This window comes from Halichoerus grypus, chromosome 6, assembly GCF_964656455.1.
Source record: "Halichoerus grypus chromosome 6, mHalGry1.hap1.1, whole genome shotgun sequence".
NCBI lineage: Eukaryota > Metazoa > Chordata > Mammalia > Carnivora > Phocidae > Halichoerus > Halichoerus grypus.
Window position 1 is genome coordinate 71,283,931 of NC_135717.1, and position 17,081 is coordinate 71,301,011.

The 17,081-nt window shown below is 41.5% G+C and overlaps 1 protein-coding gene across 9 annotated transcripts in view; it reads right to left on the reverse strand.

The window, feature by feature from the left end:
• The window catches only part of NRP1 (neuropilin 1), a 140,202-nt gene that overhangs the window by 37,851 nt on the left and 85,270 nt on the right, over positions 1-17,081 (reverse strand). For all 9 annotated transcript variants that reach the window (XR_013449046.1, XM_078075352.1, XM_036118607.2 and 6 more), the window contains 2 exons: positions 4,820-4,975; positions 1,461-1,605 (listed from right to left, as the gene is read on the reverse strand). Coding sequence is in view for 8 of the 9 variants with exons in the window: in XM_078075352.1 (XP_077931478.1) it covers positions 1,461-1,605; positions 4,820-4,975 (301 nt within the window). In the remaining variant the exon portion in view is untranslated. The remainder of the gene's footprint in view (positions 1-1,460; positions 1,606-4,819; positions 4,976-17,081) is intronic.

Sequence of the window (17,081 nt, forward strand, 5' to 3'; positions counted from 1 at the left end):
CGGTCCAGCAGGGATACTGAAGCCTTGTTTCTCTTGCATTGGTCTCCACTCTGAGGGGACCGTGGCCTCTGAAGGTGAAAACTATCTGCTTCTGGCAACCAAGAAGAAAACACTGATATCATCGTCTCCTCAGAGGCTCTGCTTGCTGGGACTTGTTCTAGGCCCCGTTCATCGAGTTTTTTTCTCCTTAGTTTTTTCTCGAGGTGCTTTTCTCCAAATGGCTTGTAATTTCATTGAAAACTGCCCAGCTGGGTGTTTTTCCCCACCTTCAAAAATCAGTGTTTTCCTTCTGTAGACATAATTATACTAAAGAGGATAAAAATAAAAGCAATAGTGTTGGCATTCGTGGAAGAAGATATTAAATGCCCTAACTATGTATACTAACATAGTGTTTAAAGATAGTTCAGAGACTTTTAAAAGTTATTCATTTGTAATGACTTTTTGGTGAATCAGTTACTGATTCTGTTTAACTTTTAAACCTACTTTGAAGGTTATATTGCATTGCTTTTTTTTTAATGAAACTTTTGCAATTTATTTACTTAAAAGAAAAGGAATTCCAGTGTGACTGCTATTAGAATACTCCAGAATACAGCAGGATCATACAGCAAGGTCAGTGGACAAGTCATGGCTGCACTGATTGCCACAGGAATACAGCGAGAATAACAGTCGTGACGGCTCTTTTATTTTCAGCTCTGCCCCACCTGGCCTACCTTTTTAGTCACTTAATGCCTCCAGAGTGCACCTTCTTCATCTCTCAAATGGGTAGAATCCCTCTACTTACAGCAATTTAACAGAAACTTTTAAAGTCCTATTCATGTCAGAAGAAACAAACAAAAAACTAGAAACGTTGACAGATCAATTTCTAACATTAGTATATGCACTCCGCAAAGGATGGATAGATACTGAGACACAGAGTTGTCAGGGGAGTTAGTGAGTAAAGGAGTTAAACTGCTCCTTGATCTTGGCTGACAGAGCCACCTGTAGCCTTCCAAATTAAAAGGATAAAGCGATGGAGAGCATGTCATGTAATAATTTTTAATTGCAACTCTACTGAGCACCTGTCAGTGGGCCGTGCATCCAGGAAACGGGGACGGAAGCTTGGTGCTCGCCTTCATGGAGTTTGCCGACTAGTGGGAAGGCGCTGCTTTAACAAACACCTGCCACACGCCAGACTGTGCTGAGTGCCTTAAACCCATGAGCTAATCCATTATCCCAACAACCCTGCATGGCGTCCACTGTCATGTTTCCTAGGTGAGATAAGTAAGGCTTTGAAAGATAGCCAATTCTCTCCCGAGATAAGCTAGCGAGGGGTACAAACAGGACTTAACGTCAGATCTGTCTAAATCCAAAGGGCATACTCTTAGCCACCAAATGAAAATGACCACATTTGTATAAAATAACTGCCTATATTTAAAAGTTCACGTAAGTCAAAATAAGGCCATCTTCAAGCTGGAGCTTACCTGTGATCTTGCAGCCATATACTTCAAACCGCATAGAAATGCCAGTTTCCCAAGTCACAGGTTTGATTCGGACGAATCGAGTTATTAGTGGTTTAGGGAAAACTCCAAACACAACATCTGTGGGGTTGGTGTTTCCCTGAAAGATCTATATAGAGAAAGAAAAGGCCCTTTAACAAAAGACTCTTTAGATTTAAGATGAATACAAAAATATGTTTTCACAAATGCCTATAAAATTATTTACAACTTCAGCATTGTCCATCAAGGTTGAGGCGGCATTAAAAACTTGCCATGTTATTTTTTCAAATGATAGCAATCAGAAAATTCATGTGTAATACAGAATGTTGCCCTAATCATCTATTCAATTTTCTGAGAGCCCAGAGCCTCCAAAAACCCTATTACAAAGCTAACATTTGTTAAAGGCTAAATGCTATCATCTAAAAAAGTTGGAGGTTATTAACTTTATCATAAGGACCTACAGAATACTATAGACATTTCATGGAAACTCACACTACTTTACTTTCCCAGGAACCCCCAGAAGGAGTACTTTTGGAATTCAGTGTAGGGTCTAGCTTTTTGAAAATTCTAGGCTATGTTCCCAGCTACAACACTGGGGCAAGTGGTCTCCCCACTTTTAACTCCATTTCTTGATGGAAAATCTTATCCCTGACGTTAATTAATCACTTCCATCTTTTTTGGGTTATTGGTAAAATCATGTTTTAGTGGTCAAAATCTAAACTGAATTAGAAACGATATGCAACTAGAAATCAGCTTTTCTAGGGCTCCTGCCTCTAGTTTTAAAAATGAGTCATTTTATTCTAAGAAAGATGAGGCATGTAACTGCAAATGTAGTAAGTGCCAGTCACGAATGAGTTTCCCACAAGATCTGTTGGGGCCACGCTGCCTGGGCATGGCACCACAGCCTGTTCTCTAGCAAGATCTCTGAGGCGTGCAGACTGTTTGCCATGCTGGAACACTCTGGCACTAGACTACCTCCGGAGGAGCTGAAGGCCTCCACTTCTCTGGTTTTTACTTCAGCCCTGAACTGGGGAGAGCCCACGTGAAAGTAAAAGCAACTAGCACTTTGCTTCTCACACAGCCTAGCCGCGCCATATTCCAGTTAGGTTGTGTCACTTGGGCGTTGCTGGGCCCCTCAGAGGCCTGGAGATTCCTCCCCACCTTTCCAGGTAAGTTCTCAGAGGAGGAGCACAATTTCCCAGGGCTTGTTCTTCCCCTGAGAGAGAAGACTTCTAAAAGTCGGGATGATGTTTTTGCTTCATTTAGCTTAAGTGGCCTGCACGACAGAAGGTGGTCAAATGCTTTACGAAGTTGGCTGTTAGCCTGATCCCTCTCCAGAGATGGTTTAATATCATAATTTATCTAGCCTGTGATGGCCTTTAGATTTCTGTCCTACTTCAGCAAATCTCTCTGGGAAACAATCTGTGTGGGAGCATTTTTGTGTGACAAAGAATAATGGGTAGCTACCAGAGGGAGTAGAGTCCCAAACCGTAATGCTTGAAGGGTCAACAAGTCCACTTCAGGGAGAGACCGGCAGTCAGTTAAGAGGGCCGCATGCTCCAGCACAGGTTGTGGGGTGAACTCTGGCTCACACTGAGGGAACTTTACGTTTGCTGAAAACCACGTTAAGTGCATACATTCCGTTCAACATAAGGAGGACGGCTGGAGTTGTCGTTGATTGAAGGCTGGTCTTGATGAGGTACGGCCAACTCTCCCTGAAGAAGGCAGGGAAGAGGGTGGAGGCCACGGTCGGAGAGGCCCCAATGTACAAGGGAAGGAGGGTGGGCAACAATAACGAGACTACAGGTGGATGTTCGGATTGCATTTAGCTTCAACGAATGTGCTCAGACAGATGCCACACTTATATCTTTGCTGAATCCTTCTTTAATCTGTCTGCCTCCCGCTCTGGAAGCCCTTCTGCATCTCAGGATGCTCCAGATTGTGGGCCTAGCTGTGTGCATTGCCAGACACCCCCCCAGAACCTGTGAGTTCTGGGCCATGCAGACAACCGATGGCCAACAGCTGACGAGGACGTGTTGGAGAAGCAGCCCTCGTGTTTTAAAGAAATGGCCTGAAGGCCTGAGGTCGGTTCTCCTTACTCTCTCTAGATTCTTTTGTTTGTTGGTATGTCCTTGGCATCAGTGTTTTGGTTTATTTGTTTGAAACTAAGGCATGTCTTCCAAAAAATACTTCAAGAATAAGTCATGAAACTTAGGGTCAAAATTTACTTGCTAAAGCTTCACAAGTGTTGGCTGTGAGGGTTTCTCTTTCCCTGGATGGGATGGAGGATTGGTTCCGTGTCCTCCAGGGCTAGGCAGTGGCCTTGAACTTGCTGTCCATAGAAGTTTCCTCACACAGAGTAGCTGTCTATATATCTACTTTCATCTTGTTTGCCCTCAGTAAGCGCGGGGGCTTCGCAGCTAATCAAAGGGAATTAACAGTTCTTTCACTTCACACTCAGGAGGCTTTTCTTAGTTAGGAGGAGAAAACCGGGCCACATATGCTCAAAAGGAGACAAAGACGTGTTAATTGGCCTCTTCCCAAACTCGGAATTTAAGTTACCTGGATCTTTGCTACTATCCTTATCAATTCCATGCATTTTGCTTGGCTTCAGGGCAAGCTTTCAATTTGGGGGAAACAGCGAATATGTGTTCTCAGAAATCTTTTGATTAGTAAATCAGAGCAAGCGGAACTTCAAAACAACAGGCAGACTGAGAAGAACATCTCAGTTCCAAATGACTTAGGGCAGGGTGCCCGGGGCGGGGCCCGGTTGGTGTGGCTTCTTTGGTTAAGAGCCGTGAGGAGGTAGCGTCAGGTCGTTTGTGTGATCTGAGGGAACACTGTGAACTGCCTTTCGTTCCCTTCATTCTAACAGAAGCAGCCAAACACACTTGTAAATTAGTTTGTGGGCCACAGAGGGTAGATGAAAAGGAGTTTTCTAAAACCAGCCCATTACGAAGAGGAAGAAAGAAGGAATCTATGAAAGAGAATGAAGAAACACAGGGAAACCAAACAAAACAATATGCCTAAGGTTCTAAGAGGACAGTGCTTATCCTATGCACAGTCCCTATCCCCATGGGAGGTTTAAAGTGATTCTTGAGTCTGACACTTAATTTGGCCGGTATTGACTTTTCTTGGAAACATCTGTATAATTTCCTCTTGGCTTCTGGATCTGGGAACATGAGACCCCCTTGGTCAGATATAAACCTCTAATTGCACTTTTCATTTTAAATCAATCCAAAACTAAACCAGGCCAGACAGAAAGCTCCCAAACAAACAAGTAAAAATTGATCATCCATTTCAAAGACTTAATTGGTTGGGGGGTGGGTGGCGGCCACACTTACAACAGGTTTATTTCCTTCTTTTATGGTGATCCAGTCTTCCCCATTGGAGCTAATGTCTATTCTATAAGTCTTGACGTAATATTTCTTCTTGGTTTCCTTTGAAATGGCTCCCTGTGTCCCAACAGCAGTGACAAAGCGCAGAAGACCCAAGTCTACCTGCAAAACAATACAAGCATGGTCAGCCACTCACGCTGCACCACCATAGCCTGAAAAATCTTTTCCTGTGGATTCCCCAGGGTGGTTTTCATCCACCTCAGAGCAATAGGCCCTAAATCCATCTGGCGTCAACAACCTCTAATTTCCCCATTTCATTCCTTCTGAAGGTAGGCACAGATATGGGGCGCCTGGGTGGCTCAGTCCATTAAGCGTCTGCCTTCGGCTCAGGTCATGATCCCGGGGCCTGGGATGGAGCCCCACGTCAGGCTCTCTGCTCAGCGGGGAGCCTGCTTCTCCCTCTCCCCCCGGTCGTGCTCTCTCTTCTCTCTCTCTCAAATAAATAAATAAAATCTTTAAAAAAATAAATAAAAATATCTTCCTAACAACACATTAGCGTACATTATTTTACAATTAGGAAATCAAGACAAATTTGCACATTGGACTTTCGAGAGGCTTGGACTAGAACTCAGGTCTAAGGGATCCTATTACACTGGTCAGCATCTACCCCCTCCCAGATTGCAGACAGAAATTATATGTCTCTGAAAGCACTGTGAGTGTTGTGGTTTAGAGAATGGGCCAGAGATTTATAATCCGGAATGGAGGGGAGACAAGGAAGGCAAAGCAAGGATTTTTGTTTCATCTTTAAATTTCTTCCTTCCCCCTATCTTCCCATGGTCTTTATTGCAGTTGGGCTCGAGAAGAAGGTGGATTCCAAGGCATCATCTGGGAAAGACTGATGCCTCCATGTGACAATGTCTAGGGCTCGCGAGCTCCAACCGTAAGTTTCCAGCGGAGTTCCTCAACACCAGCACCTGTCTTCATCTCTTACTAGCCTGTCTCACACCCCAGAAATCTGGGCTGCTTGAAGGGCAGCACAGCAGTGATGACAGAGGGTGACCAAAGCCTCAAGGTCCATGATTTCCTGCCAGAGGTGTGCAGTGGCTTGGGTTGTTCCTGTGACCCTGTGACATGAGTGGGCAGGACAAAGATCTAAGCATCGGGCCCTCAAGGGTCTAAGATTGGTTCTGCCACTAGCTAGCTGTGGGGCCTTGGACAAGTCACTTCATCTTGAGGTTTCCAGTTCTTCATTTGTTAAATAAAGGAGTTGGACTAGATAACCTGGAAGGAGAAGATCCCTTTCAGCTCTGACTTCCAATGATTCCATGTTTCCAGTAAAGTAAAATACAGTTGACCCTTGAATGTGGGGAGTTAGGGGTGCCAACCTGCTGCATAATCGAAAATCAGTGTGTAACTTTTGACTCCCCCAAAACTCAACTACTAATCGTCTACTGTTGACCAGAGACCTCACAGATAACATAAATAATCGATTGACACATATTTTATATATGTATTGTATACTGTGTTCTTACAATAAAGTAAGCTACAGAAGCGAAAATGTTATTAAGGAAATCATAAGGAAATCCATTCACGGTACCATACAAAAAAAAAAAATCCACTTATTAGTGTACCCTCACCGCTCAAACCCAGGTTGTTCAAGAGTCAACCATAGGTTTTTTTTTTTCTTATACCTTTCTTATTTCCATCATTAGTAACCAAGAATCATCTTAAAACAAAAATCATTACTAGTTTTTATATATTAGAAATATTTTCAATTTCCTTTTAGGGATACATTTGATTATTTGTTTAAAATTGTTTCCCTCATTTATTATACTCTCTATTTTATTTGTGTATAATGCAGATACTTTAAAGAAATGATACACAAGTATATGGCAAATACTTTTAAAGGACACAGAAAGTAACTGCACGTTACAACTGCTTAACATTAACAAAATGTTTCAACAGCACATTCATTATTAAGAGGTAAAAGAATGCCATTTTCCAGTGAGAACAGCAACAAAAGCCAAAAAGACAAAAACAAAAAACCCCCAAACATACCCCCTACCCACCACCACCACTTCTGAATCCCGTTTTCCACTTACTGCATGACAACCCAATTTTCAGAAAACAAAATTTCAATTAACCCTCCAGTCTTATAGGCCATGAACACCTAAAGAATTTCCATTTTATGTACAGTTAGCCTTATGAAGAATGACTATTGTCTTTCATGAAGTGCTTTTTCCTGAAGGTCCTTGGAGTAGTTAAATCAACATGTTGCCAATTCACTTCAAAAACTGAACAAAGAGTTACATCCAGGAAAAACAGCTATATCACTAGCCCATAAAAGCCAACTTGAAGTTACACAATTCAACAATGGCAGATTTCATCTAGAAAGGAAGGGAGCACCATTCAGTGTAAAACTGTCCTTATTTCATTTACTTGATTTTAAAGATATAAAGTCTATGCTATGGTTGCTATCGCCAGATTTAAGAGGAAAAAAGAGCAAGACTTTAATAGAAATTAATAGTTTAGGATAATAATGATAGATGCTTTAATCTTAATTTAACAAATAAATATTTACCCAGTACATTTTTACCAAGGGCCTCTACTCGTTAACTGAAATTTGAATTTTTTTCACAAGTGAACCATAAGACTTTGTATGAATTTGTGCACAAATTTCAAAAAAGGGAGGCAATCCACATTTGCCAGATTTAGCAAATAAAAATAGAGGATCTTCAGTTAAATTTGAATTTCAGAGAAACAACAAATATTTTTAGTACATGTATGTGCCGTGCAATATGGGGGCATACTGACAGCTGGTTCATTGTTTACTTGAACTTCAAATTTAACTGGATGTTCTGTACGTTATCTGGTAACCCTAAATCTAACTCTATTCCAGACAAATAATCAGGGGATTTTAAGTTGCTGCAAAAACTCTCTTGATTTCCTAACACTGCAATCTGAAAGTTAATGGGTACTCTGGACATGGTTGCACTCAACAATTTCAACTCTTTTCAAATGCTCTCAGAACACTTAGTGCTTTACTGACTATCCATTGAGTCATGCCCAATGCCATATCCACTTTCATGCTGAAGGGCCCTTAAAATCTTGACGTCCAAGGGAGCATGAAGCAGAGCTATTTAAATAAACTCTTCCTGTCAAACTTACAAATGGCTCTTCAGTTTGGAAATGATTAAATCCCCAAGAGTGCATATTCAGCTCAGGCTGATTTGAAATAACTCTAGAACTTCATTCCCTGGCTGTCCCTTTTCCTAATTTTTAAATTTTGTTTTTAAGGTAAAATTTGGTTACCAGGTAGGAAAGAAGTTAATTGGTTGTCAACTAGAAAAATCCTAGGCATTAGAAACAATTGACTTTAAAGGAAGGAGTAACTGACTGAAATTAACAGGGTATCCAACACGGGAAATGTCCAATGTCCCAGATAGAAAGGCCCCCAAAACATGTGCAAGAATCCCTTGTAAAAAAGAAAAAAATATTTTCTTTTCTCAACAGCAATGAAATGCATTAGCAACCTCCCCTTGTAATTGCTAAAATTTCCTGCTGTGCTTTAAAACTCCGCAGATTCTCTTATTTATCCCACACTGGGATACTTGAAATTTCATTTCATTTTTCTTCCTCACATTACTGCCACTGGATTTAGTAAGGATGAATGAGGAACCTCCCAAATGATTAGGGCTGGGGCCTGAACCTTTGCAATTAAAACCGGATGTACGCAGAGCTCTAACAAGACACAGCCTCCCTAGCACTGTGGGGGCCCTCACACTGGCAACACCAGGGAAGTTCTTTCAAGTCTCTTCTCCCTAAGTATCTTCGAGGAGTGCCCTCACAGCATTTGGGCTTGGGAGAGATGCATCACCATCAGCCTCGGAAGCCCTGCTGCTCACACTTCCCGTGTCTGTGTCAGGAGACCCAGAAGGCCTTACTGCCTAAAGCCTGGCTGTTCACACTCTTCTCACCAGTGAAGCCGGCTCCGCAAATCATGACATTGGCCTCCGTCGACCTCTTTCATCCCACCTGCTGCATCTATCCCTCTCCAACCGTACCTTCCCACCACATTAAATTATTTGTTATTCCTCACACAAGATAAGCCCTTCTGTTTCCTTGCCTTGCCACGTGAAGTTCTCTTGACCTAAAATAAACTTTTCTTCTTTTCTGACTACAAATGACTCTTTTCTCTTTCTGGTTTGGTAGGCAGAACGAAGTCCCTTCTTCCCTGGGGATGTTTGGTGCATAGTTCATGTCTCCACCGCTGAATTCATCATGTTGTGTTTTTGCTCTACTTCCATCTAGACTTTTGAGATTTCTTCTAGGGAGTATCTGCTTTTCTATAGAGAAAAGTAATAGCTGCCTAGTGAAAACTTGTAAGATACAGAAAAGATTAAAGAAGAAAATAAAATCTCCATAAGACCAACATTAGGAAAAAGCCACCTTAGGTAACAGCCTCCCAGAATATTTTTTTCTACGCAAAATATATGTGGATGGTGTATGTATGTTTCGTCATTATAAAAATGAGGTTGTATTACTTCTAGGTTTGATAACTTGCTTTTTGTTTAGTTTGCTGGATATATTTTCATGCCCAAAGTATTTTTCAATGGCTTCATGTGGTAGTCCACAGTGAGGCTGTAGCATAATCTATTTGATTGGTCTGCTACCCATGAACATTTTCATTCAACTTAATTGACATTCACTCAGTGGACACTTCATACCACTTCTCCTCTAAGTTCTAGAGTAAGTGGTGAGGACAGAAAGAGCAGTAAGAGTGTGGGAAACACACACACACACACACACACACGCGCGATGACCGAATGGGGCGTTGCACAGAGGAAGGAGTCAACGCACTGCTGACATTTTGCAGCGGGCACTGATGTCTAAGACAAGTGTTGGAGGATACACAGTAGAAGTTGGCAAATGGCACAAAAGGGAAAGAATGTTCTGGTGAGAAGGAGGATCAGGAGGTGCAGAGGTAAGCAGGAGGAAATGAATGAATGAAATAAACGGACCCTAAACAACTTACTGTGTTTCCTTCACCACTATAGCCCTTATTTGTCAAGAAGTGTATTGCTCTTTGTTTTGTTTTTAAGAAGTGTATTGCTCTTTTAAAAGTATTGCGCTCTGGTCATTTTCAAGCCGAAATAATTAGTTTTCATGAAAACTATTCAAAATCAGCCACTGGCCATCCTCTTGGTGGTTTAGCTTTTTGAATTATGATGAGATCTCACCAACCTCACATCATAATAGACAAGATTGGCGACCCAAGACAGACAGCTGGAAAGATAAAGCTACAACCCCAGAACAGTTTTACATAATGCCACCCCTCTGTGTTTTGGAGGGTTCATCGTCCTGAACAATACTTCCTTTCTTTCCATAAAAACTCAGACACACAATAACCATAATTAAGTAACCTGCTTTCCCTAAATCCGATCAGCTCTGTTCCAATCACTATCTTCTCATTTTGAAAGAATATCATTATTCCACAGCTGCTTTATTTTTAATTGGAAGATGGATGTGATCTCACATCTGAGTTTGATGCACTTCTGTTTAACATTAAGGGTGATGGTGAGGGGGTGTGAGGATGGGAGGGGGGATGCACGGAGCCGTGCATCAATGCATTCACTAAAATTGTTGAATGCTTCACTCTGTGTGTGTGACGAACATAAACATCTGGTACTTATCTGGGAGTGTGTAGACTATTTTACAGAAGTCCAGCACACTCCTTTTGAGTTCTGGCAGACACTCTCTGACTTAGCTTATATAGCCCCATCAGCAGAAGTGACCCAATATGATATCCTGTTTCCAATATAAATATAAAATTCTAACACTGCTGGTAGGCTGTCTACCCACATCTTACTTTCACTGTGCTCTACCCCCAAGAAGATGGTATTGCTAGACAGCAGAGACAGAAGAGGAAAGCCCAACTTTCATTTTGGGTTTGGGGAGAGGCGCCCTAGTAGAAGAAAGCAGCTGTCCTCGTCCACTTCTGGGGGGCCATGGATGGGTTCCTAGCCACTCCTGTGGCTGGAGGGCCCCCCATGGCATGGATCCTGACCATGATCCCAACTCGCTCTTTGTTGGAAGATGACTACACGTATAATCCACAAGCTCTTTATGGCCATGGCATTGTGTTAAGAATGACAGGAAACACATTCCCCAGATAAAGAGAAGCCAGGAGAGGCACACTTTTTACTGGGAATCATTTGAGGACAAAGCGCATGTTTCAGCATTGTGTAGTAAATCATGTAGCAAACCTCTGCAAACTGCTGGTTAAACACCAGCATGCAGCCTCCGAGCCATGAAATGAATATCGTTGCTTTCTATAATAATACATAACAAGCCATTGGTAATGTCATAATGTGGAAAGCCTCATTTCTAAAATGAAAATCTGTCTTGCTCAATAAAATACTGCCCATTGAGCTAGCATTGGCCAGGGAGTGTTTACTAGCTTTTAACATTCCCAAAGCAGGTCAGTACAAGAGCCTGAAAAAATACAGGACAAAGGACTGAAGTCTGATTAAAAACAGGAAAAATATTTTGAAGCAGGGAGAGCATGTTGGTTTTTTTTTTTAGAGCATCTCTGATGACTCAAAGAGCTGTTTAATTCATCACTAGACACTACAAGCTAAAGAAAATATTTTTAAGCAATTGTCTCATTTCCTTAGATAACACACATATTTTCTGATAGAGCCTGAGCATTTTAACATCAATGCTGTTCTAGGATCCGTGGGCTTAAATCAAGCATCTGATCATTGCATTCCTTAACTTAACATCTTGGACTTTGTATAGTGACCAACTGGAATGTAATCACTTTATAGCCAGTGACATAGTTCTCTATCTCTTTATGTATTTTGTCATTATTACTGTATCACATAAAAAAATACTGATGGCTAAAGTTACTATATTAATAGAAAAATCAGGGCAATCCCTTTGTGTCCGGCATTTTATTAAGGGCTAAATTTACAATCATCACTTCTTTCAATTCTCACAACAGTCATGCATGGAAGGTTTTATGGACAAAGCAACTGAGGAACAAAGTGATGTGTGGACCCTGCCCAGAGTCACATAAGTCGCCAGTGACTGAGCCAGGACTTACCCAGATCAGATCAGTGGCCCATGTACAAACACTATACCCATGCTGTTGCCCCATTCGTGTGGTAAAACGTGGTAATTATTGAAAGAAAGAGATTGCTTCCTCAACAATAATGAAATCTGATTTTTCTTTTTTTAAAAAAAAATACATTTTGTATAATTACAGAGAATTTGAAACCATTTATGATTACCTTGACTTAGGGTTTAACATTTACACTGGCTACCAGAAAGCAAACCTTTGCAAATGATTCAGTTACGCTGTTGAAAAACAAGATGGTAGAGATGGATCATTGTTAGCAAAAGATAATGAGGAAACGTTTTTAAAATTCTGGTAAAGAGTAAAAATATCCAAGTATGAGAAAAGTGTAATGCAGGAAGAGCCTCGCCAATTTTCTTTTCTGGTCTTAATTGCCTGCATTAATCTCTCTCTCTCTCTTTTTCATAGCTAAATTAAAGGAAAGCATTTTCTCGGGTGGAAACAAACTACTGGTTGTAACAAAACTCTGGTAGTAAAACAATCCTACATGAATGAAAGATGAATTCTATTGGAAGCCGTGAGCCAGCCACTTAGAATAACATTAGATAAGGCTGTCAGAGCACAAATGCCGTGGAAAGGCTGGTTTCCTTGACTTGCCACTGTACTTACAGCACAAGAACAAGGAAAGGGGCAAGAAAAACTAAGTACCCAAACAAGGGCTGACCTTTGTCTTTTTTGGCCGATAAAGAGAGATAATGCTTACGTGGGCTCCTTTGTGTCTGAATTCATTGCACATTCTTTCGATCTCATGTTATTTTTTTTTGCATAAATCAGAAGCAACTAATTAAAAAAGAAATATTTAATTCTGATATGTTCTTTGAACTGGAGTTCCATCTGGTTTTGTTTAAATAGTAAAATCTGCTGCAGTTGTTAAAATTGGCAAGTGGCATAGGCAAAAAAGGAAACAAAAGGGACTCCGTGCAGCAGGTTAATACTTTCGCATTTCAGCTAGAGACATTTCCAGAATCCAGCTACTCAAATCACTCCAATATGGAAACCATAAAGATCGAATGTTCTAGAATGGAGGCACCACCACTGGTCTACATTTCCTTAGTGTGATGGAGACAGCATTAGGCTTTGAAGACCTTTGGTTTGACACGCCCACCCCAAAATGCTCATCTTAGTTTATGAAACATATTTAAGACATGTTTGGGCAAAAAGTCCTCACATACTCTCTGCAAAACCTGAGTTTTTTGCTTGTCTGTTTGTTTTCCTTCCATATTTTCTTGGACAGATATAATTGTGTACAGAAAAATCAGATATTCCATTTGAATTCCCTTTTTACATGAGAAACCTATAAAATCTGGACATCAGGACGCAATCTATTCTGATAAAAAAGGAGGAGAAAATGAAATGTACTGGGGTTTCTCTAGACTCTGGGATACAAGTAAACAGCATCTAAGACAAGTTGAAACTCTCCTGTGGAGTTGAAGAGAAAGGCTGGTTAAATCCCCATGCCCAGATCTTGAGAAAAGATGAATACTTTTAAGACATTCACCGACCTGTGAACTCCTTTCTTCTTCTTTTTTTTTTTAAAAAGATTTTATTTATTTGAGAGAGAGAGAGAGAGAGAGAGGGAACACAAGCAGGGGGAGTGGGAGAGGGAGAAGCAGGCCCCCCGCCGAGCAGGGAGCCCAATGCGGGGCTCGATCCCAGGACCCTGGGATCATGACCCGAGCCGAAGGCAGACGCTTAATGACTGAGCCACCCAGGTGCCCCCTCCTTTCTTCTTTAAAATGAAGAAGCTTCGTTGCTTCAATAACATGTCACTTTGCACATGGGTACCTCTGAAACCTTCAGTAGCTCAGTCACAAAGATGACACTTAAATGGCCCCCTTTTCTAACTAAGATTTTCAGGGACTCTTGCTGGGCAGTAAAGGACTCTGGGACTTAAAACCTTCAATTAACATTTTTTGAATGCGTGTTTGTAAGTTACATTAAATTTAAAACCTGAGCCCAATCCTTTGATGTGGGAAGAGGACAAGTATTCAGAACAGACCAAATGCAACTTCTAGAAACTCAGTTAAGATTCTAACTTAAAAATGTTGCAGTAAAAATTGCTTAATTGGAATTTTTTAAGAGAGAAAAGGAAGTATGCTACAGGTTAGAAATAATTGCAACCAGGGGCGCCTGGGTGGTTCAGTCGTTAAGTGCCTGCCTTCGGCTCAGGTCATGATCCCAGGGTCCTGGGATCCAGTCCCACATCAGGCTCCCTGCTCGGCGGGAAGCCTGGTTCTCCCTCTCCCACTCACCCTGCTTGTGTTCCCTCTCTTACTGTGTCTCTCTCTGTCAAATAAAGTCTTTAAAAAAAAAAGAAATAATTGCAACCAGTTCAAATATGTATAAACCATGTAGATCTCCTAGTGAAACACCTCCTAGAGTCATAGCATGTGCTCTTGTTAGGTGGGTTCGCAGCAAAGCTTCAGTGAGTGCCTACTACATGGAGGGCATGCACTGGCGTAGTGCTCTCCTGCCATAACTCTTGGTCCCACCGGGACCCACGAAAACTCGGGAAGTGTTCTCCTAGTAGAAGACCTGAAGTTTAGGAATTGTATGGGGGAGGTCGGCATGAGCAAGCCAGTGGGTCCAGTGATACTGATCTAGCAGACAGCAGGGATGCAACACTAGATATCCCGTAAGATCGAGCAGATCGTGTGTACAGATCTCTGGCTCCTGATACCTGTCTCTGCCCAAACCAAAAAAGTACAGTATGGAAGAATGGATAAAGGGTGGTCTGGGTTACAACCATTTTGCAACTTAGCACAATTTATTATCTCTGCACATAATTTCAGTAGGACTGTATTATGTAGATAAACATCAATTATTGTTCTCCTTCTTACTAAAACATTTGGGGGCAAACTATAAGCTAATGAACAGAGCCAGGGGGTATGCTCATGTAGATGTGCTCTTACAGCTCAATCATAGGGTTTCACGTATCATGGATGCTTGAACTCAAAGTGTGAAATTAAACTGAAGGATGCCGAGTGTCCAGATAGAAACGTCTAGTCCATTAAACTCAACATGCATTTATTGTTTGCCAGGCTCTGGAAACAAGTAGGCCTACGTGGAAATAACGATAATACAAGACAAAGTAAAAAGTGCCACCATGCTGACAGATGAGGCATTATGGGATTCCAAAGAAGAAAGACTCCTTGCAGAAAGAGAAAGAATGGGTTTTATGGAAAAGGGGTCGATTGAGTCATTCAAACCGGATCTCGTAAGATAGGGTAAGACTTTGGCCAAGGAAGAGGCCAAGATTGATGAGCTCAAGGCAGAATCAGCTGGAAAAATATCCCACCCAGCTGCCTGTATTTCGAAATATCTGATATGATGAATATTTTCCTTCTAACTAATATCTCCTGGCAGAGCTACTTTTCGAGGGCAAATTTAAGGTTCCAACCCACCCCCTGCTCCCAACACACATCACCCTTTGCGTGGGCCTTCATGTGGTCCACAAGTCCAGGCCAATAAGGGCTTGGCTGGTGACAGAGAGACAGTGAAATCTCACTTGTAATGGAGCTTGGAGCTCATGAGCATGCATTGCACTGCTGAGGTCATTCTGCTGCAGTGCATGCTTTCACTGCCTCTGGGAATCCCAGCATTCCAGGGGACACACCTCAACCTCACTCTGCGTGAGTCAGGGACTTCCCTCCGGGGCCCTAATGGCACACTCCGCGGTCTGGTCCTGCCCTATCTTTATATCTACATTTAAAAGAAAACATTTCAGCAAAGTGGCATAAAAACAGTTATGTTTCTTCAGGGATTCACACTGCTGTTGAAATCATGCCGTTCACTCCTCAAACATTTAAGGAGCAGGCAATGAGTTCGGAACATGAGTGTATAATGGTGGGTATTTTTGTTTCTGTGGAGGGAAGTTGGTGACCGGCAATTACTCATTTATCACACAAATGAGTGCTGGATACTTGGGTGAAAGAAAGGGAAGGTTCCCAGATTCCTGCCCTTTAGTCAGTGGGGGAAAAAGTCAAGTAAACAATAAATCTCAATACAAAGTGGGTAGACTGCATTAAAAATGCTCAATAAATTCTAGACTGCAAGGAAAAAATTGGGGGGATGCCGGCAGCATGTGGTGGCATAAAGCACAGGCCCCCAGAAGTACCTCTGTCGCTTCGACATTAAAAAGTGACCTGGACAATGTTACACAAGTTAATTAGCCATCCCAAGCCTTAGTCTTCTCTTGCCAACAAAAATACCAAAGCTTACTCCATTTAGTTGCAACGCGCAGTTATTATGAGGATCATTATGAAGCATTCGTACACACATTAACCATAAGAATGTGACCCTAAAATTTTTTTTCTCTTAGTCACTTGGATAATTGGGGTATGTGTGCGTGTGTGTGGTTTTGCCTGTGGTACCTAGGTTATAACTCTTTTGAAGGAGGGACAGAATCTTTCATTTTAAATTCACCTGGCCCTTACCTATAGCATCTAATCCTTAGCAGATGCTCAATATATTCTGTTGAATTTAAATTCAATGCTGTGTCAGTCCAGCCTTGCTGGCAAGGTCTGAAACTCCTTTCTTCCAAACAAAAGCCAACTGCCTGTCATTAAAGTTGAAGTTAGTGTTTGAGCAACTAGCTTGTACACATAAGCTAGGAATTCGATTATTTTTATCTTGGTGTTTATAACTGCAAATATTAGAACTACTCATAAAATTTCCAGTCCTTTGAAAAGTCTACTACTCGATGCTGGAGTCTGCTGAACAATGAGTTTCATTGGCTAGGCTCATGCTGTGTGAAGTATTCCTTTTTACTTATTTCTCAAATGGCCTCTCAGTAACTTAGTATGTATCCTTCCTCCTAGAAGTCACCCCAGAGGACAGTAGGACTTAAACGATTTTTTTCACAATATCTATCATGCTCCAAATCTCACGCAAACCTTTTACTTTAGAGCTAAGATATTTGCAAGCGTGATGTGCACAGGATGTTTATGTTTTGGATGTTTATGTATCTGGTATCTTAGACTTTTCCCATACCCTTCCTGTGTTTTTTAAAAGAGAGCAACATCAAAATTTCACTGCATAACTATAGGTCTCTATGGTTTTACCTAATTAATGTGTGGTCTTTATAAGATGTTGCAATTATAAGGCGTCTGGGTGGCTCAGTTGGCT